This window comes from Papio anubis, chromosome 7, assembly GCF_008728515.1.
Source record: "Papio anubis isolate 15944 chromosome 7, Panubis1.0, whole genome shotgun sequence".
In the NCBI taxonomy this organism is placed as follows: Eukaryota; Metazoa; Chordata; class Mammalia; order Primates; family Cercopithecidae; genus Papio; species Papio anubis.
In genome coordinates, this window is record NC_044982.1 from 122,732,786 (window position 1) to 122,755,986 (window position 23,201).

General features: G+C 43.5%; 4 protein-coding genes, 1 long non-coding RNA gene and 4 other non-coding genes across 15 annotated transcripts in view; 7 read left to right on the top strand and 2 right to left on the bottom strand.

The window, feature by feature from the left end:
• The window catches only part of ZWILCH (zwilch kinetochore protein), a 46,463-nt gene extending 38,473 nt beyond the window's left edge, over positions 1–7,990 (bottom strand). For 2 of the 3 annotated variants that reach the window (XM_031669229.1, XM_031669228.1), the window contains exons 1-2: positions 7,563–7,990; positions 4,079–4,130 (exon numbers count right to left, since the gene is read on the bottom strand). In XM_031669229.1, the coding sequence (XP_031525089.1) occupies positions 4,079–4,130; positions 7,563–7,615 (105 nt within the window). In that variant the 5' untranslated portion in view covers positions 7,616–7,990. The other variant, XM_031669230.1, reaches the window with a different exon arrangement.
• A 104-nt stretch (positions 7,991–8,094) lies between these two features.
• RPL4 (ribosomal protein L4) lies at positions 8,095–13,322 on the top strand. Its single transcript, XM_003901089.5, has 10 exons — positions 8,095–8,185; positions 9,150–9,321; positions 9,512–9,618; positions 9,924–10,062; positions 10,749–10,873; positions 11,157–11,286; positions 11,557–11,713; positions 12,283–12,366; positions 12,478–12,598; positions 12,990–13,322. The coding sequence occupies exons 1-10, from the start codon at positions 8,183–8,185 to the stop codon at positions 13,233–13,235; spliced, it is 1,284 nt and encodes a 427-aa protein (XP_003901138.2). The 5' UTR covers positions 8,095–8,182; the 3' UTR covers positions 13,236–13,322.
• On the top strand, positions 9,365–9,436 carry LOC116276068. The gene has a single exon (XR_004185514.1). It is a non-coding gene; the product is annotated as a small nucleolar RNA SNORD18 (small nucleolar RNA).
• On the top strand, positions 9,764–9,862 carry LOC116276161. Its single transcript, XR_004185599.1, has one exon. It is a non-coding gene; the product is annotated as a small nucleolar RNA SNORD16 (small nucleolar RNA).
• On the top strand, positions 10,564–10,635 carry LOC116276066. The gene has a single exon (XR_004185512.1). It is a non-coding gene; the product is annotated as a small nucleolar RNA SNORD18 (small nucleolar RNA).
• Positions 11,343–11,412, top strand: LOC116276067. The gene has a single exon (XR_004185513.1). It is a non-coding gene; the product is annotated as a small nucleolar RNA SNORD18 (small nucleolar RNA).
• A 1,476-nt stretch (positions 13,323–14,798) lies between the features above and the next one.
• SNAPC5 (small nuclear RNA activating complex polypeptide 5) lies at positions 14,799–18,757 on the top strand. Of its 4 annotated transcripts, none has more exons than XM_021941773.2 (3): positions 14,799–14,967; positions 17,159–17,248; positions 18,027–18,757. In XM_021941773.2, exons 1-3 carry the CDS (start codon positions 14,878–14,880, stop codon positions 18,141–18,143), a joined length of 297 nt encoding a protein of 98 aa, XP_021797465.2. In that variant the 5' UTR covers positions 14,799–14,877; the 3' UTR covers positions 18,144–18,757. The 4 variants fall into 4 exon arrangements, with proteins under 4 accessions (XP_021797465.2, XP_021797467.2, XP_021797468.1 ...); XM_021941776.2 differs by lacking the exon at positions 14,799–14,967 and adding an exon at positions 14,974–15,081; XM_021941772.2 differs by lacking the exon at positions 14,799–14,967 and adding an exon at positions 14,999–15,142.
• A 457-nt stretch (positions 18,758–19,214) lies between these two features.
• Positions 19,215–22,829, top strand: LOC110743856. The gene is made up of 2 exons (XR_002523614.2): positions 19,215–20,581; positions 21,868–22,829. It is a non-coding gene; the product is annotated as an uncharacterized LOC110743856 (long non-coding RNA).
• MAP2K1 (mitogen-activated protein kinase kinase 1) overlaps positions 21,035–23,201 on the bottom strand; it is a 109,962-nt gene continuing 107,795 nt past the window's right edge. For both annotated transcript variants that reach the window (XM_003901088.4, XM_017960720.3), the window contains exons 10-11: positions 22,810–22,855; positions 21,035–22,083 (exon numbers count right to left, since the gene is read on the bottom strand). In XM_003901088.4, the coding sequence (XP_003901137.1) occupies positions 21,970–22,083; positions 22,810–22,855 (160 nt within the window). In that variant the 3' untranslated portion in view covers positions 21,035–21,969. The remainder of the gene's footprint in view (positions 22,084–22,809; positions 22,856–23,201) is intronic.

The following is a 23,201-nucleotide window of genomic DNA, read 5'->3' on the forward strand; positions in this document are numbered from 1 at the left end:
TCTATTTAAATACAAATGTATGCTGGACACAGTGGCACCTATAATCCCAGCTAATCGGGAGGCTGAGATGGGAGGATGGTTTCAGGCCAGGAATTTGAGACAAGTTACAACACAGCAAGACTATGTCTCTAAAAAAAAGAAAAGAAAGAAAAAAAAAATTAGCCAGGTATGGTGGTGCACTGGTAGTCCCAGTTACTTGGGAGGCTGAGGTGTGAGGATCACTTGAGCCCAGGAGTTTGAGGCTGCAGTGAACTTTGATCACACTACTGAACTTCAGCCTGGGCAACAGAGTAAGATCCCATCTCTTTAAAACATCCTAATAAAAATAGAAATGCATCTATTTAGATATCTAGATAGGATTTTGCCTAATAAAAACAGGATTCTAATAGTTTTATATCATGAATGTCTATGTCATTCAATGTTCTTTGGCAGTCTAGTACCACAGCTCTTTTGTCACATAACTAATTCCATATTGTATGACACTTTAGTAGTTTCCAGTTTTTTGCTATTATAAACAATTGATGACATCAATTCAAGTGAACACTTTTGAATTATTTTCTTAAGATGAATACCTAAAATCACACTGATACTATCAGACTGCCTTTCAAAATGTTGCACCTACACATTTATACTTCCATCACTTATATCAGCACATTAAGCATTTTCATGGCAGGGCACAGTGGCTCACGACTATAATCCTAGTACTTTGGGAGGCCAAGGCAGATGGATCACCTGAGGTGGGGAGTTTGAGACCAGCCTGGCTGAGATGGTGAAACTCCGTCTCCACTAAAAATACAAAATTAGCAGGGCGTGGTGGCGGGTGCCTATAATCCCAGCTACTTGGGAGGCTGAGGCAGTAGAATCACTTGAACCTGGGAGGCAGAGGTGCAGTGAGCTGGGATCATGCCACTGCACCCCAGCCTGGATGACAGAGTGACTCCATCTCAAAAAAAAAAAAAGAAAGAAAGAAAAAAAGCATTTTCATTGTTTATTTTTACCATCTCACAGTAAAACATAAGATCTTACTGTTTTGTCATGTTTGATCAATAATGACGGTGAACAGTTTCTTTTTATTTATTTATTTATTTTTTTGAAGACAGGGTCTCGCTCTGTCACCCAACTGGAGTGCAGTGGCACGATCTTGGCTCATTGCAGCCTTAACCTCCCAGGCTCAAGTGATCCTCCCACCTCAGCCTCCCAGTAGTAGTAGCTGGGACTATAGGTGCATGACACTACACCCAGCTAATGTTTTTGCTTTTTGCAGAGACAAGGTCTCACCATATTGCCCAGGCTGGTCTCAAACTCCTCAGCTCAAGCAATCTTCCCACCTCAGCCTCCCAATGTGCTAGGATTACAGGTGTGAGCCACCACACTTGGCCAAGGTAAACAGCAGTTTCTAATATGCTTATTAATCATAAATATCTCTCATTATTTGAAACCATTTGGCTTCTTAGTTTGGATACTAAAGCATGAAGAAACCAAGCACAGAGAGCCAAAGATACTGTGTTATTCTAATCTACTAGGTTCTACTCTACTGAGTTTCAGGTACTATTGTGGGTTGAATCGTGTCCCCCAAAATGGTATCTTAAGGATCTAACCTCCAGTTCCTATACATGTGACTCTACTTGGAAATAAAATCTTGGAAATGTAATCAAGATGAGGATTAATTTGGATTAGGGCAAGCCCGAAATCCAATGACTGGTATACTTAAAAGGAAAGAGAGTTAGAGGCATAGACACACAGGGGGAGTACCACGTGTCTACAGAAGCAGAGATTGGAGTAATGTGTTTACAAGCCAAGCAATACCAAAGTTTGCTGGAAATCATCAGAAGCTAGAAAGAGGCAAGGAAAGATTCTTTCTTAGAGAATTCAGACAAAGCATGCCCCTGCTGACACCTTAATTTCAGAATTTTAGTCTCCAGAACAGGGAGAGAATAAATTTTTGTGTTTGAAGCTGCCTAATTTGCAGTATTTTGCTATAGCAGCTCTAGGAAACTAATACAGATATCAAGCAACAAAAATTCAGGCAGGAAGGGATAAATGAGTTTACGCAGATATATCTGATTCTTGAGTTTGGTTAGTGAGAATTCAGACAGTGAAGGGTAACTCTATTTGTATGTTTCTTTCTTGATTACTTACTCATGTCCTTTGCCTATTCTTCTTTTATAGTTTTTTGTCTTTCTCATTGATTTTTATTTTTTTGAGATAGTCTTGCTCTGTCACCCAGGCTGGAGTGCAGTGGTGCGATCTCTGCTCACTGCAACCTCTGCTTCCCAGGTTCAAGCAATTCTTCTGCCTCAGCCTCCCAAGTAGCTGGGACTACAGACATGAGCTACCGCACCTGGCATTTTATTTTATTTTATTATTATTATTTTTTGAGATAGAGTCTCACTCTGTTGCCCAGGCTGGAGTACAATGGCTTAATCTTGCCTCACTGCAACGTCTGTCTCCCAGGTTCAAGTGATTCTCCTGCCTCAGCCTCCCGAGTAGCTGGGACTACAGGCACATGCCACGATGCCCAGCTAATTTTTGTGTCTTTTAGTAGAGCTGGGGTTTCACCATGTTAGCCAGGCTGGTATCGAACTCCTGACTTCAGGTGATCCACCCACTTCAGCCTCCCAAAGTGCTGCAATTACAGGCATAAGCCATCATGCCCGGCCATCTTTCTTATTGATTTTTAAGAGCTATATATCATTATATATATATGTGTGTGTGTGTATTATGTGTGTGTGTGTATGTATATATATATACACACACACACATAGATAAATATAGATAGTACAGCTTCTCATTCATGAGTATTTCCCCCCAGCTTGTCTGTTAACATATACTTCATTTTAGTTTGCTAATTATTTCATGGACATAGGTTTTATCTCCCCAACTATGGAGAGTTTACTTATGAAACACTTAGCACATATTAGATGCTAAATAAATACATGAATGTTTATAGCAGCTTTCGTAATCATCAAAAACTGGAAACAACCCAATGTCCTTCAACTGGTGAACGGATAACCAAACTACGGTACATCCATACAACGGAATACTACTCAGAAACAGAATGAACTGCTGACACACACAACAACATAGGTGAATCTTAAATGCATTATACTAATTGAAAGAAGCCAGAATCAAAGGCTGTATGATTTTATTTATAGGACATTCTGGAAAAGGTAAAACTACAGAGACAAAAACTAGATTAATTTTTGCCAGGAACTAAGGGATGGGAAAGGGCTGACTGTAAAGGGACAAAAGAACATTTTTCGAGATGATAGAAATATTCTATATCTTGATTACAGGGTGATGACCAAATAATTTATCAGAAGTCATCGAACAGGCTGGGTGTAGCGGCTCATGCCTGTAATCCCAGCACTTTGGGAGGCCAAGGCAGGTGGATTGTTTGAGGTCAGGAGTTGGAGACCAGCCTGGTCAACATGGTGAAACCGTCTCTACTAAAAATACAAAATTAGCCAGGTGTGGTGGCACATGCCTGTAGTCCCAGCTACTCAGGAGGCTGAGACAGGAGAATTGCTTGAATCCGGGAGCAGAGGGTGCAGTGAACTGAGATCGCACCACTGCACTCCAGCCTGGTCGAGACACAGCAAGACTTCATCTCAAAAAAAAAAAAAAAAAGGTCATAGAACGGTACCCTAAAAGGATAAAATTTACTGTATATAAATTAACTTCAATAAACTTGACTTTTAAAAACAGACAACTGGCCAGGCGTGGTGGCTCATGCCTGTAAGCCCAGCACTTTGGGAGGCCAAGGCGGGTGGATCACCTGAGGTTGAGAGTTGGAGACCAGCCTGGCCTGACCAATGTGGTGAAACCCTGTCTCTACTAAAAATACAATAATGAGCCAGTTGTGGTGGCCTGTGTCTGTGGTCCCAGCTACTCAGGAGGCTGAGACAGGAGAGTTTCTTGAACCTGGGAGGTAGAGGTTGCAGTGAGCCAAGATCATGCCATTGCACTCCAGCCTGGGTGACAGAGCGAGGCTCCGTCTCAAAATAAAAATAAAAATAAAAACAAAAACAGATAATTTTAGGATTATAGTTGTGTTTAAAAACCAAATTGTTCATACCTCATAGAGAAATGGGTCTTTATGGACTCCTTTCTTTTCTTCATTAAATGCCCTGAAATGCAGAACCACATGTGAAAAATAGAACATTATCTCTCCTGTTATCACACTCAGGAGTCAGTCATCACTTTATCTCTGCAGGACACCTATGGGAAAGGCAAAAAGCACATACTTACAGCAGCCCTAAGATATAATTGGGGAGAGAGAAAAAAAGCAGAAAAGAAGCATTAGGTTAAGAAGAAAAGAGAAACAAAAAAGAAACCTGGGATAGAGATGAATAGACTGTTGCCCTCAATTGGGTACAACTGATTCTCAGAGGCAGCAGGAAATTGGGGTGCCTACCTCTACTCTGTGTCTTTTCAAACACATCACCAGTTAAAATTAAAATGTAACTTGCCACATGACCTTTCGAAGTAAAACTGATTGGATTCTGATCTGTTACGGAATCAGTAGGTCACCACAGAGAAGTTACTTAAGGGTCCTGGGCCTTAGATTTCTAGGGCTAAAATGGAAGCATCTGTCCTCCATTTTTAAAACTTGTTACTCAAAGTTAGTAGATTTGATTATGTTGAACATCTCCTTTTCAAAATGTAAGCATGAAACTCTAGGATATCATTTATTATCCTTTAATTCAAGAAAGTTTTAAAATAGTGAATCTAAAGCACTTAAACTGTAATCCGTTAACATGCCAAAATGCACACCAGCCTGATCTACACTGAAAACAAATCTTTAGTCATTGAAGGAACCCAACAGAACTGTTTCAAGAAACCATTTATATCTATATTTGATCTAATACTATATGACTTCCTGAAACAGAAACAGAAGAGCTAGGCCTATGACTAATTCACTTTTGCCATATTGTGAAAGATTGTGATTTATCCTTACAGATGTTTATGTCTTATAACTCAGGGATGTTATTTAATCAGTCTTTTTTTTTTTTTTTTTTGAGATGGAGTCTCGCTCTGTCGCTCAGGCTGGAGTTTTGGAGTGCAGTGGTGCGATCTGGGTTCACTGCAAGCTCCGCCTCCCGGGTTCACGCCATTCTCCTGCTTCAGCCTCCCTAGCAGCTGGGACTACAGGAGCCTGCCACCACGCCTGGCTAATTTTGTTTTTGTAGAGATGGGGTTTCACCGTGTATTTAATCAGTCTTGCAATAATGTCTCAAGCATGTGTAATAGAGGCCAGTCACTCCTGCTAGATGCTGAGAATATCAAACAAAAGCATAGTCCCTGGTTCATAGTCCTAACTGGATTCCAACAAGTAAACCACAGTTCCATGGTGATAAGTGCTCCGAGAGGCAAGCATAGGAAGCTATGGTAGAAATTTAGCTATAGGGCTTAAAATTTATCCTGAAAGCCACGAGGAACTCACTAAATGACTTTAAATGGGAAAGATCTGACAGTAACGTGGAGGGTAATAACTTGCAGTCCAGGAAAATAGCTGTGAAAAACTTGCAGCACTTCAGAGAACTGAGAATGGCCTGAATGAAAACAGCATGGATGGAGGGAGAATAAGAGGATCGACTAGATAAGGCAGGGGTGGGGGTTTTGGAATTAGAACTCTTCAGAGACAGAATTCAGAAGTAGAATGTCCGCTTGGAGGAAAGGATTAATTCAGCTTTGCAGATATTGATCTGAGGTCCCATGTGAAAATTCCCAGTCGGGGGAGGGGGAACAGTGTTATACTTTCTAAGTGAAGTATAAAGGGTTTAAATAGGTGGGGCACGATGGCTCAGGCCTGTAATCCCAGCACTTTGGGAGGCCAAGGTGGGCGGATCACGAGGTAAAGAGACCGACACCATCCTGGCCAACATGGTGAAACCTCATCTCTACTAAAAATACAAAAATCAGCTAGGCGTGGTGGCACACGCCTGTAGTCCCAGCTACTCGGGAGGCTGAGGCAGGAGAATCGCTTGAGCCCAGGAGGTAGAGGTTGCAGTGAGCCAAAATGGCGCCACTGCACCCCAGCCTGGCAACACAGCAAGACTCCGTCTCAAAAAAAAAAAAAGAAAAAAAAAGGGGGGGTCTAAGTAAAGTTGTATCAATAGAGAACTTATTTATTTATTTTTCGAGACGGGTTCTCACTATGCTGCCCAGGCTGGTCTCCAACTCCTGGGCTCAAGCAATCCTCCTGCTTCAGCCTCCAGAGTAGCTAGGATTACAGGTATGCACCACCATGACTAGTTAATAGGAAATTTTTATGGTGGTTTTTTTTTTTTTTTTTTGAGACAGTCTTGCTCTGTTGCCCAGGCTGGAGTGCAGTGGCACGATCTTGGCTCACTGCAACCTCTGCCTCCCGAGTTCAAGCAATTCTCCCAAGTAGCTGGGATTACAGATGCCCGCCACCATGCCTGGCTAATTTTTATATTTTTAGTAGAGATGGGGTCTCGCCATGTTGGCCAGGCCGGTCTAGAACTCCTGACAAGTGATCCGCCCGCCTCGGCCTCCCAAAGTGCTGGGATTACAGGCGTGAACCATCGCACCCGGCCTTATCTTAAATAAAGATGAAACAGCCATAGAATGAAATACTCTAAAGCAGTTAAAAACAATGAAATAGATCTATAAGGTGTCACAATGAAAGATGTCCAAGACATGCCAGTTTTTTTTAAAAAAGCTAGTGCTCTTTCTATTCAAAACGTTTACAAGCAAGACTACTTTTGTAAGCAGGAAAAAAAGCAACGAAGATAAACAATGAAAAATTACAACATTTAGGAAATCATGGGCTAGATTACACAGTGGTTCTCAAAGTGTGATGCCCAGCCAGCCATATCCGTTACACCTAGCATTTGTCAGGAGGGCAAATTATTTCGCCCCATCTCAGATCTATTAAATCAGAAACCCTGGTGGGGGGGGGCCAGCAATGTGTGTTTTGACAATCCCCCGGTGATTCTGATGCATGCTAAATTTGAGAACTATGGGTTAGACTTTTACAGAGGATGCAGAACTTGATGGAATCCCCTTGGTAGGAGTACTTCACCATAAGAATAAAATGAAGTCTCGGAGCACAGTGAAAATAAAGGTGGTTTCAAAACGCAACACACCAATCAGGTATCATCACAATTGCAGCTCAGGTGGCAACTACCTCGAAGTATAAAGATTAACAGACTAACCACGACATTTCACTCTTAGAAGTCAACAAGGCTTTAAACAGGGGAAGGACGCCAACACCTAGTTTTCCGTATCCCAGGTGGTGCCTCCACTTACGGCAAGTGTGTCCATCAGCAGAAAGAATAAATCGCCTCTTGGAACACTTGCCACCTTCCACCTCGTCTGATGACGTACACTTTTTCTCCTGAGACAAGCAAGCTCCCACACGGTCAACTCCACACTGGAGCTCAGAGCCGGCCTCTCCCCAACTCTTGGACCCCAGGAAAGCTGGCAAAGCGCTGATCCCCAAAGAGTGGCAAGAGGCTTAGGGCGGGGATCCAGATACCCAGGGAAAGAAGTGCCGTCCCAGGACCCCAGCCAAAAGAAGAGGCTAGACTCACTGAAGGAGACGAGAATAAAACTTCTCAGCCGCGCAATTCAGTCGCTCCCACATCCCGCCCCAATGTGAGAGCGGGACCGGAACCGCAAAACTGAACTGCGCGCCGGGAGGGCGACGTCAGGAGTCATGGCCCCGCCCCGCCGGGACTACTTTGACCCCTCACCATAAGTCCCATTTGTCCGCAAAGTTAAACTTTTGTTTCAGATAGCCACCCAAAGCTATTTACTATGTCAATAGTCTTCAATTTCCGTCTGCAATAATTAAAATAAGCGTGGTGGTTGGGGAGAAGATACCCTGACTCGCGAGAGTTGGCCACGCCCCCTATGGATTATTCCGCGAAAAGGAGTCCCTATTTTCTAAGAATTATTATTAGCTTTGGAAGAAAATAGATACCGTAATTTCCCACAAATAAAGAAATAACACTCTCGTTTTTATTTTTGTAATGTGGTAGAGAGATATTTTGTGTATCCGTCTTGGTTCTAAGGCGGGGCAAAGTGGGGCGGTCTAGGGGAAGGTGACATATACAGCGGAAGGTGACATATACGGCGGAAGGCGTAAGCACATCCTTTTCCTGTAGCAGCGTCCGGGGTGAGAGGAACGTGGTTTTCTCCTCTCTCCGCCATGGTGAGTGGAAATCATTTTCGCTGGCCTTACCCCGTATCTCGGGGCCAGTAAAGAAGGATTTGGGGTTTGGAACATAGAATCTGTAGGAGATAGAGCGAGGAGAACGAGATGAGGACCAAAGACGTCTTTTTCTGGTGTGGAACTGGGATGTGCGGCGATACGGCAGCCATCTTAAAGGCAACGTGGGGTTCCCAGCACGGGACGCGCCGGGAAGCAGTAGTGGAAAGCAATGGGTCATTCTCAGGAGCAGTGGAACCTTTTCTTAGAATACTTGACTATTTAGTCTTTTTCTGAATGCTCATCTCTGCCCAGCTTAGGAATCATCTCTATTAAAAGTTTTCTGGTTCTCTTCACTTAAAAATTGTTCTGTTCGGTGTCATCAAAATCTTTGAATTCTTAGTCAACTCGTAATAAGACCAGTGTTATATGTGTACTGCTTTTCCACAAATAGCGTCCGTATATGCTACGTAGTGTTGTGTAGGCCAGCCTCAGGATTTTGATTTTACTCACAGATGGGAAGCCTTTGGAGGTTTAAACAAAAAGTAGTATCACCCAGTCTTTCTACTGGTGAGCTTTGGAAACGTGTTTAGTAGAGGGTGAGGGTGAGTGGGACAGGGATGGAAGTTGGGATGAGTAGAGCCTGGGTAGACAGGATTTGCTGATTAATTGGCATTAAACAGCATCTCCAAACCTTGCAATATGGTTTTGATTTAGCTATTGTGCTTTATAAGGCTTGCTTTGAAAGTTTTACAATAAACAATTCTCTTTGAAAATAAAAATGTACGGTAGAGTTTGAGCTTATAAGGGCTCTAGTCATTTACTGCTATTTTGGTTTAAGCGTTGTTTGCCCCACCATACCAGTCTTTTCTGCAATTGAGTATTTAATGGTATTGTTGGCATAGGAGAAGAGTTTGCTTCCAACATTACTTGTCAATAAAAATAATCCTTTCCTTTTTTTTTTTAGGCGTGTGCTCGCCCACTGATATCGGTGTACTCCGAAAAGGGGGAGTCGTCTGGCAAAAATGTCACTTTGCCTGCTGTATTCAAGGCTCCTATTCGACCAGATATTGTGAACTTTGTTCACACCAACCTGCGCAAAAACAACAGACAGCCCTACGCTGTCAGTGAATTAGCAGGTATGGATTTATACCTTCTGCAGATATTTTAGGGACTGCTTTACAGTAGTGATGAAATTCCACTTCATTGGTCCGTGTTTCTGAACCACATGATTTTCTCGGATGTTCTGATGCTGTTTGCTACCATGCGTAATAATCATAGGTTGGTATTTATGATGAAGCAGCTAAAGTTTTTCTCTCTCAATTTTAGGTCATCAGACCAGTGCTGAGTCTTGGGGTACTGGCAGAGCTGTGGCTCGAATTCCCAGAGTTCGAGGTGGTGGGACTCACCGCTCTGGCCAGGGTGCTTTTGGAAACGTATCCTTTGTTTCACTACCTAAGACTGATCAGCTCTGATGGAATTTAGCAGACTGGGTCTGGTTTATTGATGATAATACAGTGTAAAAATACTACCTTTTTTGTCTTGAAGAAAGGGGCTTCGTTTATATGGGGTTATTTTGCTTGCAATGATGTCGTAATTTGCGTCTTACTCTGTTCTCAGCGACAGTTGCCTGCTGTCAGTAAGCTGGTACAGAAGGTTGACGAAAATTTTTACTGAGCAAGAAATAACCTTATTTTAATTACTAAAATTTGAGAAATGTGATTCTTGACTGGAAAAATAGATGTGTCGTGGAGGCCGAATGTTTGCACCAACCAAAACCTGGCGCCGTTGGCATCGTAGAGTGAACACAACCCAAAAACGATATGCCATCTGTTCTGCCCTGGCTGCCTCAGCCCTACCAGCACTGGTCATGTCTAAAGGTTTGTAACACTTGAATTATAAAAGAGTTTGATAGAAGAAATAAGACACCTACTGTTTGATGATTAGGGTGGTGGTTATTCACAGTAACCCATTTCAAGATGGCTAGAAGAGAATAATTTGAATGTTTTTAGCATAAAATGTTCTAGTTAATGGATATTTCAGTTGACAAATGAGGGCATTCAGTTATTAAATGTACTCCAGAAATACATGTTACATACCAGTTTAAAAAAATTTTATATCAGAGTGATACAAAATGCCCCACTTTTCTTTCCCATGAATGTTTGTTAAAATTGCACATTCTTTTCATCCTGAAGTGTCTGATTAAATTTTAATCCTTTACTAAATATTAGGTCTGACTACTTAAATCTGACAAATCAATCATCAGCGAATACTAGTTTAACTGGGGAACTAATTATTCAAGTAGTGGTTTAGTATAATCCTTAGAAAACTGTCTACTTAAACTTGCCTATTGTGTTCCCCACCGCATTTTTATTTAACTGTCAAAATGATGAGATTCCACTTAATTGGTCCGTGTTTCTGAAACACATGATATTTGTGGAAATTCTGACTTGGCAAATTGAATGTCATTTTGCTTTTATTGGTTGTATAAAATGGTTGATTTTTTTTTTTTAATTTCCCAAAAGGTTCAGGATAACCAAGTAAGTGTCAAATTGGTTTTTGTTAGGTCATCGTATTGAGGAAGTTCCTGAACTTCCTTTGGTAGTGGAAGATAAAGTTGAAGGCTACAAGAAGACCAAGGAAGCTGTTTTGCTCCTTAAGAAACTTAAAGCCTGGAATGATATCAAAAAGGTCCGTTTAATGAACACATTTACAGTTTGGTACTCCTTGTTCACAATTTGTCACTTTGAATTTCAGAAGATAAGGGTGGTATGGCTAAGCCTTAATGTGTGAGAGGACAAGAACCTCAGAGCCCAATTACTTGGGTTTAAATCCTAACTGCCGTTTAAGGCTCTGTGTAACCTTGGCAAGTTATTGTGCCCAGTTTAATCATCTGTAAAATGGAATTAAGACTCTGAAGATCTATTGCAGAAATTGTATCTTAATCAAAATACTAAAACTGCTCACTTTGTAGGTCTATGCCTCTCAGCGAATGAGAGCTGGCAAAGGCAAAATGAGAAACCGTCGCCGTATCCAGCGCAGGGGGCCGTGCATCATCTATAATGAGGATAATGGTATCATCAAGGCCTTCAGAAACATCCCTGGTAATTAAACTGCTTACATATATTGACTAGGTATAGTCTGCAACTCTACTCAGCTTCTGTTATGATGAGATTCCACTTCATGGTCCGTGTTTCTGAAACACATGATTTTGTGGAAGTTCTGATTTATGGCTGAAAGAGTTGCACCATTGATGGTTGAAACTTCATAATTAATAAGTTGTCAGGTACCTTTTGTAGCTCTTAAGCCATAAAGATGATTTGTGTTTCTTTTGTTGAAATACAGGCTCCCTAATGTTTCTTTCCCTTTAAAAGGAATTACTCTGCTGAACGTAAGCAAACTGAACATTTTGAAGCTTGCTCCTGGTGGGCATGTGGGACGTTTCTGCATTTGGACTGAGAGTGCTTTCCGGAAGTTAGATGAATTGTATGGCACTTGGCGTAAAGCCGCTTCCCTCAAGAGTAACTACAAGTGAGTATCTTTCATATACTAAGCACAGATGTTTATATTGTGGATATTAACATTCAGAATTGGCTTACATGTTTTCTAGATAATTTTGTTCCCATTTGCCCTTATGTGCAGCAACAATATGCCAAAATGGAACTCATCTGGTCCGTGTTTTTGGTTTTTGTTGGTTTGGTGTTTGAGACAGTCTTGCTCGCTCTCTCCCACGCTGGAGTGATCTCAGCTTACTGCAGCCTCCACCTCCCGGGTTCTTCTGTCTCAGCCTCCCGAGTACCTGGGAATACAGGTGTGTACCACCACACCCTGCTAATTTTATATTTTTGTAGAGTTGGGGTTTCACCATGTTGGCCAGGCTGGTCTCGAACTCCTGACCTCAGGTGATCCAACCGCCTCGGCCTCACCAAGTGCTGGGATTATAGGGCTGAGCCACTGCACCCGGCCTGGTCCATGTTAATGAGAAGTGATAGTGTAGTAGATATTTTGGAGAGTGTAGTGGTTAAAAATAAAGCTTCAGTTGAGCTTCATGTTCTTTGGTTGATTACTTTTACATGTACATGTCAATCTTTCCCTTTCAGTCTTCCCATGCACAAGATGATTAATACAGATCTTAGCAGAATCTTGAAAAGCCCAGAGATCCAAAGAGCCCTTCGAGCACCACGGTAAAGTGACACTTAGAGTGTAATTCTTGCCCTAACCGTATACTATTGGTTGTTTCAAAAATTTGTATGTGTATAAAGTTAAGTGTTGATCCAGTGTCTGCCTTTTTATAGCAAGAAGATTCATCGCAGAGTCCTAAAGAAGAACCCACTGAAAAACCTGAGAATCATGTTGAAGCTAAACCCATATGCAAAGACCATGCGCCGGAATACCATTCTTCGCCAGGCCAGGAATGTGAGTGGTTTTGTTGTTGTTGTTTGTTTTAGACAGAATCTTGCTCTGTCACCCAGGCTGGAGTGCAGTGGTGCAATCTTGGCTCGCTGCAGCCTCCACCTCCCAGGTTCAAGCAATTCTCCTGTCTCCGCCTTCTGAGTAGCTGGCACTACAGGCGCACGCCACCATTCCAGCTAAATTTTTCATTTTCAGTAGAGACGGGGTTTCACCATATTGGTGGGGCTGGTCTCAAACTCCTGACCTCAGGTGATTCACCCGCCTCAGCCTCCCAAAGTGCTGGGATTACAGGCGTGAGCCACCGCGCCTGGCTGGGTTTTTTTTTTTTTTCTACTGATACATTAAGTTCTTAGAATATTTTGATTCTTACTGTTTTCTGCTTAATTTGTTGCAGCACAAGCTCCGGGTGGATAAGGCAGCTGCTGCAGCAGCAGCACTAGAAGCCAAATCAGATGAGAAGGCGGCGGTTGCAGGCAAGAAGCCTGTGGTAGGTAAGAAAGGAAAGAAGGCTGCTGTTGGTGTTAAGAAGCAGAAGAAGCCTCTGGTGGGAAAAAAGGCAGCAGCTACCAAGAAACCGGCCCCTGAAAAGAAGCCTGCAGAAAAGAAACCTACTACAGAGGAAAAGAAGCCTGCTGCATGAACTCTTAAATTTGATTATTCCATAAAGGTCACATCATTTTGGACAGCTTCTCTTGAATAAATACCTGATCATACAGGCAGTGAGAAACATGGCTTGTTGGTGTGTTCTGTAAAGCTTGGTTATAATTTTTTTAAAGTGACATTTTGTTGGCCATAATTTAGACTGTTCCATTTTATACTGAGTCCATGGAGTTCAATGGAAGGGGAATGATTAAAAAATTACGATTTTTTAAAATAATGTGGCTTAAAAGTAAGTGTAACAGGACTTGGTGAGAAACGCAGAGGCTGTTCAAGTTTAGCTCCCCACCAGGTGGAAAATAGGTTAAATTCTGTAAATATTTAACACTTTAACCACAAGAGGGCACAATTGGAGAACAATTTTTTTGGTACTGCAGTAAAATTGATTAGCTTTTGAAAAGTGTTCTTTCTAACCAGCTATGACAATAGAGTTGAATATTTTCACCCATGGTTTGAAAAAGTGCCAGAAGGCCACACCTGTAATCCCAACACTGGGACCCTAAGGTGGGCAAAGCACTTGAGGCCATGAGTTCAAGACCAGCCTGGCCAACATGATGAAATTCCATCTCTACTGAAAATAAAAAAAAAAATAGCTGGTCATGGTACACGTCTGTAACCCCAGCTACTGGGGAAGCTGAGGCAGGAGAATCACTTGAACCTGGGAGGTGGAAGTTGCAATGAACCAAGATTGTACCATTGTCCTCCAGCCTGGGTGTCAGAGGGAGACTGCCCCAAAAGTACCAGAAGCATCTTTCAGGACTTACGTGTGTCTTGGTGATTATGTTAACCAAGTGTGTCCAAAAGAAATAGCCATGAAATGCCTCCAATGGCCTCCAGATACAAGGGGACCCCCTTTTTTTTAACTCATAAAGCTAACCTGCAAACAATACCCTAGAATTAACCTCTTGTCCTGTGTCAAAGTCTTGTTTTGCATCTGGATTGTTAAACTCAGCTTCCCTGTGACAGTCTCAAACTGTCAGACATTCTCAAAGTTCATAGCCAAGGTGATCTGTTACCTTCCCCATTTCCAGGGCCAAATCTCAGTTCTTAAGCACATCATTTCTTAGCACGGCTTTATTTTCATGCTCTTTAGTTCTCTGTTTTGTGCAGCCTTACCCCTTTAAAGTCCACTGTGAGTCCTACCCTGCAGACCCTCTTAACACAGTAGAGTTCATGTGCTACTGATTTGGTGCCTGCCTTCAAATACATCTGCAGGTTTTGTGGGGTTAAAAATAGCCACTTGCTGGAACACCACATTGGAAGTGCTGTTCACTCAGTTATTTGAAACGGTGTTTGACCACTTGGTGTGGAAATGGCCTATTGGATTAAAGGATGGCCAAACCCAAGATTTCTTCAGGTTCTTTGCCGCTCCATGGATCTAATTTCGAAATCTTGATCATTACTCATGAATCAAGGTGTTTTGACACAGGCACCCTTCCTGCAGCTCGTCGCCCGCGGAGTGGCCAGGTTACGGCGGGCGCCGGAAGGGGGCGCATCCCTCGCCTTTCCCCAATGTGGCGGGCAGCCCCGTCTCCCCGCTCGGTTTCCGGGAGTCGGTGGCGATGGCGTCATCACCGAGCGCCGGGCCGACGGCATCGCGGAGGTCGGCTATGTGACCAGGAAACATGCTGAGCCGGCTTCAGGAACTGCGCAAGGAGGAGGAGACGCTGCTGCGGTTGAAGGCAGCCCTGCACGACCAGCTGAACCGCCTCAAGGTGACCCCGCGGCCCTCTCCCGCTCCTCCTCCATTCCTCCCGAGCGACCCCCCAACCTGGGCCTCTGCGGTGCAGACCCCCCAACCTCGGCCTTTGCGGTGACCACCTGCTGCGGTCAGTTCTCCCCTACTCACTATCTGTGGTGGCGCCAATTTACAGGTTTACAAACAAACAGGTATCTGAATCACCTGGGGAGTTTGCTGTGCGCTTCTTAGGCCCCACCTCTCAGAAATTTGACCTCGCAAGTCTAGGGTGAGGCCCAGGGATGTGTGTTTGGCAAGTGCAGTCCTACCTGCTGCTTCCTGTAAATGTTAATGGCCCTCAGACAGCAGTCTGAGGAAGTGCTCCCTCCCGAAGGCTCGCCTAGACCCCTCTGGCCACCGACCCCTTCCTCCTGAGCTGCTGTTTTCTAGTTTGCCTTGGCGCTTGAAATGGCTCTAGTTTTGCCAAGCCAGAAGGAACTCCCAGATCCTCCCATGCTACCAAGGAAGACACTGAGGCCGTGGGAGAAGAGACTTGTCCTAACGTTTGGAGCTTCCAGACGCCATGGCCTTGAGGAGTCGGGATTTAGGCCCACGTGGGCCACTTCCCACACCTGTGCTTAATGCAGCCCCTCAGCCCGGGGTATATAGTGAGACCTCGTCTCTACAAAAAATTGAGACAGGGCCTCACTCTGTCGCCCAGGCTGGCATGCAGTGACACGATCTCGGCTCACTGCAACCTCTGCCTTCTGGGTTCAAGCGAGTCTCGTGCTTCACCTTCCCAAGTAACTGGGATTACAGGCGTGCACCACCATGCCCGGCTAATTTTTGTATTTTTAGTAGAGACGGGGTTTCGCCATGTTGCTCAGTCTGGTTTCGAGCTCCTGAGCTCAAGCCATTAGCCACCTCGGCCTTCCAAAGTGCTGAGATTACAGACTTGAGCCACCACGGCCGGCCTTACAAAAAAAAATTAAAATTAGCTGAGCGTGATGGTGCGTGCCTGTAGTCCAGCTACTTGGGAAACTGAGGTGGGAGGATAGCCAGAGCCCAGGAGGTCAAGCTGCAGAGTGTCCAGATTGTGCCACTGCACTCCAGCATGCGCTATACGGGGAGACTCTGCCTTTAAAAAAAAAAAAAAAAGTCCTGGGGAGGTTATTATGCTAATCCCTGCTCAGCATCCTTTTCAGAGTCTTTTTTTTTTTTTTGAGACAGAGTTTCACTGTTGTTGCTCAGGCTAGAGTGCAATGGCGCGATCTTGGCTCACTGCAACCTCCACCTCCTGGGTTCAAGGGATTCTGCCTCAGCCTCCCAAGTAGCTGGGATTACAGGCATGTGCCACCACGCCGGGCTAATTTTTTGTATTTAGTAGAGACTGGGTTTCACCATGTTGGCCAGGGTGTACTCGAACTCGTGACCTCAGGTGATTACCCACCTCCAGCTCCCTAAGTGCTGGGATTACAGGTATGAGCCACTGGGCTTGGCCCTTTTTCAGAAACTTTAAGTCCATATGAGGTGAGGATTACCAAAGCCCTTTGTAAAATGAAAAGTACACCTATGACATATCAAAATCATAAGCATTTTTCCTTGGGGAAGTTGTATTTTTAGTAGAGACGGGGTTTCACAGTGTTAGCCAGGATGTTCTCGATCTCCTGACCTCATGATCCGCCCGCCTCGGCCTCCCAAAGTGCTGGGATTACAGGCATGAGCCACTGCACCTGGCCTCCTTAGGGAAGTCATAATGCCCTCCACTTATTTGTGTCCCTGTATTCCCACAGTACCCAGTACCTAATGAGTATATCGATGACCACCTCCAAAGCCCAGATTTCCTTATGCTTCAGATGACACCTCTGTTTTCTATTCTTTCCTTCACCTTCTCATTACTGAGTTGACAGCCTCAGGTCCAGGGAATGTCTGAGGAATCAGATGACACTTGGCTGTTTTAATGACACACTTGTACTTTGAGTTGCTAGGTCTGGGGAAGTGGAAGCCATGACTCAGCCAGAGCACCTGTTCAGCCCAGGGGAAAAGGGCTGGAGTCTTTCTTTACTCATCTCCTTAAGAGAAAACCTAAGAGCCTCCAACTTTCCCTCTAGAGCAACAGAGATAGTTTTCACTCCCTCTCTTGATGCAAACCTTTCATGGTGTGCCCAGCAGTTTAACCACATCCAGTGAAATAGTAAGGAAAAGTGTCCCCAACTCTTCTTTTCTAGGTTGAAGAATTAGCCCTCCAATCAATGATCAGTTCTAGAAGAGGGGATGAGATGCTGTCTTCTCACACTGTACCTGAACAGTCACATGATGTAAGCTTAATCAAGTGCAGGCCTAGGAGAGAATGCAAAGTCTGCTCTGCTCCTATGCTGCTTGGGTGGTGAAGAACTGTTGTAAATCACATTACCTAGCCCAAAGGGCTCTGGAAAGTGCTGATAAGAATTTTCTGGTTTAATAAGGTTGCAACTCTACATTACCCACCTTCCTACCAGCTGGTTATACACTAATTAATTTATTAAGTAGTTACTAATGTTTTACCTCTATCCTCCTCGTCATCCATTCTGTCTAGTTACTCAGATGAACCCGGGGGAGAGTGATTTTTGTAGGGATATGTCAAAACTCTTGCTTTTTTGTGAATAAGTAACCTTGGGAATCAAGAGTGTGGCTTCAAGTACAAAGCACAGTGCTAAAAGATGAGTTCCAGTCCTCATCATACTCATCTCTTACCAAATGCCCTCAAGTCAGTCAGCAAAATCATATTTCTAAGTACACAATATTTGAGTTCTCCCAGATTTTGTGTGTTAAGACATTTAAAACCATGATACAGCATCACATGTAAGTTGGCACAAATCTTATGGAGCTTTCTGTAATAATGTTTGTAAATGAGGTAACATTCTAGTGAATCAGGGGCATTTACCTTTGCCCCATTTTGGTAATGGAGGTGGGGGTATAAAAGGAAAGTGGCCATACCTCTTAGTCATAAGTACTGGGGATACACAATTGAGATCTGATTTTAAATCATTTTTAAGAATTTGCTGTTTTGAGGCCAGCAGCTTTCCTACTAATCTGTGATGCCCTTGGCCAATACAGATGTTGGTGCATGTAGACAATGAAGCATCAATCAACCAAACGACCCTGGAGTTGAGCACAAAGAGTCATGTGACGGAAGAGGAGGAAGAAGAGGAAGAAGAAGAATCAGATTCCTAAAGAAGGGGGAAAGCCAAGCTGGTCAGTTATACAAATTGCATTTCTAAGTCTGAGGCACTTCTCCTCAAGGAACTCATCTTGCCCTGGGCCCTGTGATCTGCTTGAAAGGAAAGCAAGAACTATAAGGAGGATGTGTAGTTGCAAAAATGGCTCCATCAGTAACTCAAGCTTCAGAATGTTATGACATACAGAAAATCAAAGATGCTGTGTCTTAGCATTGAGCAATATGGGTGGTGCTGTCTGTAATCTGGTCAGATTCGGTTAACTGTTCAAAACAATTTCCTCTGAAATACTGTTGGGAAAGTCTGGCATTTGCAAAAAGAGCAGAGTTTAAATACAAGCCAGTCTTTCCAGTCAACAATGCCTCTTTGAAGAAAACCAATTAAAGGCTGTTTGCATGCCGCTGAATCCTTGTGAGCAGTTAGCTCACAGTCTAGGACAGAAAGATGACAAGGGGAAGGACTGAGGGCCATCTGAGAGCACAAGCTTGCTACCTCTCAGAGGCATTGAAATACTGCATGCTATAAACTGCTTTGTGTAGCTGTTATCACCTCTCACTTGAGACATCACTCACTGGTAAAATGTTTTTATAAATAAATTATAAATAGCCATCATGGAGCCTGCTGGTTTCTAGATCGTGACAGAGAGAAGCAGCAGTTCCTTCTCTGAGGAAAAGATACAACAGGATGGTTTGAAATCCATTTCTAGCCCTTAAGAGAGATGTGCCATGCTTGGAAGACTGGATTTTTTTTTGTTATTTGTTTGAGACAGATTCACTTGTTGCCCAGGCTGGAGTGCAATGGTGTGATCTCAGCTCACCGCAACCTCCCCCTTCTGGGTTCAAGTGATTCTCCTGCCTCAGCCTCCCGAGTAGCTGGGATTACAGGCACGCATCACCATGCCCGGCTAATTTTGTATTTTTAGTAGAGACAGGGTTTCTCCATGTGGTCAGGCTGCTCTCGAACTCCCAACGTCAGGTTTTCTGTCCGCCTCGACCTCCAAAAGTGCTGGGATTACAGGCGTGAGCCACTACGCCAGGCCGGAAGACTGGATTTTTGTAACAGAGTAAGAGTTGTTACTTCGTATTTGAAGTTGAGGTTCATTTCTGCATACTGTCCCTTTTCCACTAACTACTATACTGTGAAATAAGTAGTTCTTTAATTTTATAAATTAATTTCCCCTGCTCAAGCAACAGTAAAAGCCAAACAAAACACAAAGAATCATGTCAAGCAGAACTTATGCAGCAGTTCCCAAACAAAGCAAAGAATACCTTTTTTTGTTAATCCACATTTCATTGAAGTTATTTTGAGCTGCTATTAGAGGAAACAGCCAGAAGTTTAAATGAGCATGTTCCTTAGAACACACAATGGGAAGATAGTTTGGGAACAAAAAGCATCAAGGTACATAAATTTTGGGGGTCTAATTTAAAATACGAACATGGGTTTGCAAAGTTGGAAAGACTGACTATGAATTCCAGCTCTACCACTAACTGGTCCCTTGTCCTCCCACCTCTTTGCAACTCACTTTCCCATCTGTAAGGTGAAGATACTCACATGTGTTCTAGCAGTTTTCACAGGTTGCTATGAGATGCTAACGAGATCATTTGAAACTCCTACTATCATTGGTATCTCAGTAAGAATCTGGCATTGGGAGCTCAAAACACTGCAAGATTCATGCGGGGATCATAATTCTTGGTTAAAAATTTAAAAACAAAAAAATCTAAGCACCCCTCAAAAGACACCGAGCATGAAAGTGGTCAGATCTGGGTTTTGGATACCAGTTCATAACATTTCTCCTAAGGATGTAGTCTTCTCATTTTAATGAAACATTCTCAGTAGTGGTGGTATCCTGTCATTTGTAAAAGACACAGGGTGTAATTGTTAAAACCCAGCCTGAATGTTTATGTGTTGAAAATGTGTAAGTTGAACTGTTGACTTAGAAAAGCTATACCTCATGGCGAGAAAAAATAAAAAAGCTGACTAGCTTAGGCAGCAGTATATACAACACTGATCATTTTTTTAAAATCCTGGCAGTATCCCAATTTCTGATACCTCTAGATTGGAACTACCTACTTAGAAGATTATTTACTCAAGTTTTGTTTTTAATCTAAAAAGGAATGGGCCTTTTATTTATAAATATACATGTTGCTTTTAGTTTCTATAACCTGCCCTTTCAAAGAAAATAATGAGGGGAGAGGTATTGACCAGGCAGCCTCAAATGTACCTAAAAGTTCCCAAAGACTTCTCAGCTAAGGAAAGGGATCCTGTGGCCAGTGGGCCATGGCTTTGTGACATCACTGCCACCTCACAGGCATGACAAAGCCAGCATCAGGCACATTCCTCCTTTCCAGGAAGGTGTGCTTAAGTGGTGAAAGAAGGGAAACCATTGCTTAATGTCGCAAACAGACTATGCTGTCGTGCAGAAAGCTCCCACACCAGGTAGGCAAGCTGGTAACCAGCAAGGCCCTCCTGTGAGCATGACAGCCTGGAAGTGCAGACAGGCCCTCAGCTCAACTATTGGTATATGGAAAATGAGAAATGTTCTGTGAGATAAGAAATATTTTGTGATTTTTCTCAGATTTGCTCCCAGACCCCCATCTGCTGCTTTTCCCTTGTATAAAGAGATCAAAGGAATATACAGGATCTATTCACAGGTCCCACAAGGAACGGGGTTGGACGAACAGAGAAGGGTGTGGGATGAGAAGCAGTGGACTGAGTCCAGAGACTGAAATTACAGGAAGCCCCATTAGTCCAAAGCACTGAACTTGGTGTGGTGGTTCTGCCTTCCAGCCTCCTCCTCATCTTCACCTTTCCCCTTCACCAATAATGCTTGGCTCAACCAGTATTTCTTGTGTACTAAAGAAATTGAAACGCTTACCACAAAAGCAAAAGTAGCTTTCATCCTTTTTTTTTTAAACTTCATAGTATATTTATTAGAATAAGAGATTAGATTTGTTAAACATCTAGGTTAAAACGGTTAAAAGGATTTTCATACAATTTTAGGCACTATACACGTTGTTTACAACAGCATTGGTACTTGGATATGGGGAAAGATAAATCTGACCTTTTAATGCCTTGATCAATTTGTGACATTCAAAATAATTCCACCATTTAAGAAACATTAATCAAAACTTAAAGAGACATACCACTAAGTATCCCACACAGTATATTGAAAATAAATATAGAAATACAACCAGAAGTCTACAGATCACCACAGTAGACAGACTGGTGAAGCCCCAGCTATCTTGGCAGTGAAGGGCTCTGGCTAGATTTGGATGTAAACTGCTGAATTCTACATGAAAAGCTAATAATAATAAAATAACATGATGTACACTTTCTGATGCTCATTTTCATAGCAGCAAAGCATGCTTCACATGCACTGCCTGTGAAGGATCTCACAAGGCTCCCTCCTACTCAGAGAGAAAGTATGCCCAGCAAGAATAAAGTACCACCAAATGTCAAAGAATCCCGAAAATACAGGCAGCCAGCCAGTCATGGAGCAGGAACAGCAGTGCAATTGTAAGAATGACTACCCACAGTCACCAAAATTTCACTGTAATTCAGCCTGGCACGCGTTTTGATCATCAACATACACACAAATAGCCCCAAGCACAAAGCCAATCCACTTAGGGGAACAATAATAGTAATAAGAATAAAGACAGTAATATTAAAAATGACAAGAGTAGAATCTTGGCACATGCTGTGTTCTTCATCCTTTGTCACAGGTGAAATGCACATCTGAACAGAGACAGGCATGGGAAGGAGGCCTGAAAGTGACATGGCAAACCACTGGGCAGGGGACTCGCTCTTTGCTGCTTCCTAAACACTTAGACGCCAGCAGCATGGGTTGGTGTGCTGGGCTGGTGAAGGCCGATAGTGGAGCAGAGCCAACCTGCAAAATCCACTTCCTCAGCATCAGATCTCTTGATAAAAGCATGAACCTGCATGTAAGGAAACGAGAGAACGTGGTGTTAAAAAGAAACAACAACAAAAACACCCACCAGGAAGGAAAATCCCAAGAGTTTCAGGTCTAGAGCTTGTGCTGCACTTGGAAGGAGCACCTGGCACCTGCCCCTAAGCAGCAGTGGGGCCAACTGCAGGCCCAAAGACCCGCTCCATCAGTCACAGCAGCTGTGAGGCCTTGGGCAAGTCACCTCTTGGAGCCTACTCTTGCAGTATGGACACAGTAACTCTGCCTTAAATGCCTCACAGGCTTGTTAGAAGGGACAACGAAAATGATGGACTTAGTGCATATTATGCACAGTCTGGCTCTCCAGATATTTACAGTATTACTTAGCTAACCCCACTGCCACCAAACGAAACAGCAGGCGGAGGGTGACTCAGGAAGGAGGCTGAATGTAAGGTGAGGCAGTCAGTATTAGGGAAAGGCCCCATCCCCATGAAGGGGGTGGGCTGACCTTTTCTTTCCCATGGCCCCCTAAGGCCTTTCTCTGGCATGCTTACTCAGGCTGCAGGGGTCACCCCAGCTTTCCCTTAAACTGATGGGAGGGCAGAGGAGACTGGTGTTTGGTATTCTGCAGCCCCAGGCTCAGCTGGACCACAGTGGGCAGGGAATGAATGGGCTCTGGAAGTACTGCACAGGTGACTGACAGAGAACAACAAATGAATAAACAGGTACTGTAAGAATCTGGAATAAATGGACTCACCATGAGTTGCTTCAAATCTGCTCTCTCTGCGGGGTTTTTTATTAAGCTTAAAGGAAGAAAGACAAGGTGAGAGCTATTGCCTGGCACTGGTTCTAGCTCAAATAACATGTTTGCATGCCTGTCTTCTCTGCACACTAGAGGCTGAGGATTGCCTGGGCTTGACTCATCCTCCGGTTCTAAGCACAATATCATGCCCACAGTAAGTTAATACATTCTTGCTGAATCAAAAAGCAATGTGCCAATCCCTGGAGAGCAAGTACCAAAAGGAGCAGCTACTACATCCATGATGTAGTTAGACATGTCACATAAGTCTTGGCACTCTAAAAAAGGGCTTATGGCAGCAGCTGAGAATCATCAGAGGGGAGGGGAAAGGGCAAAGCTGTGCCTGCAGA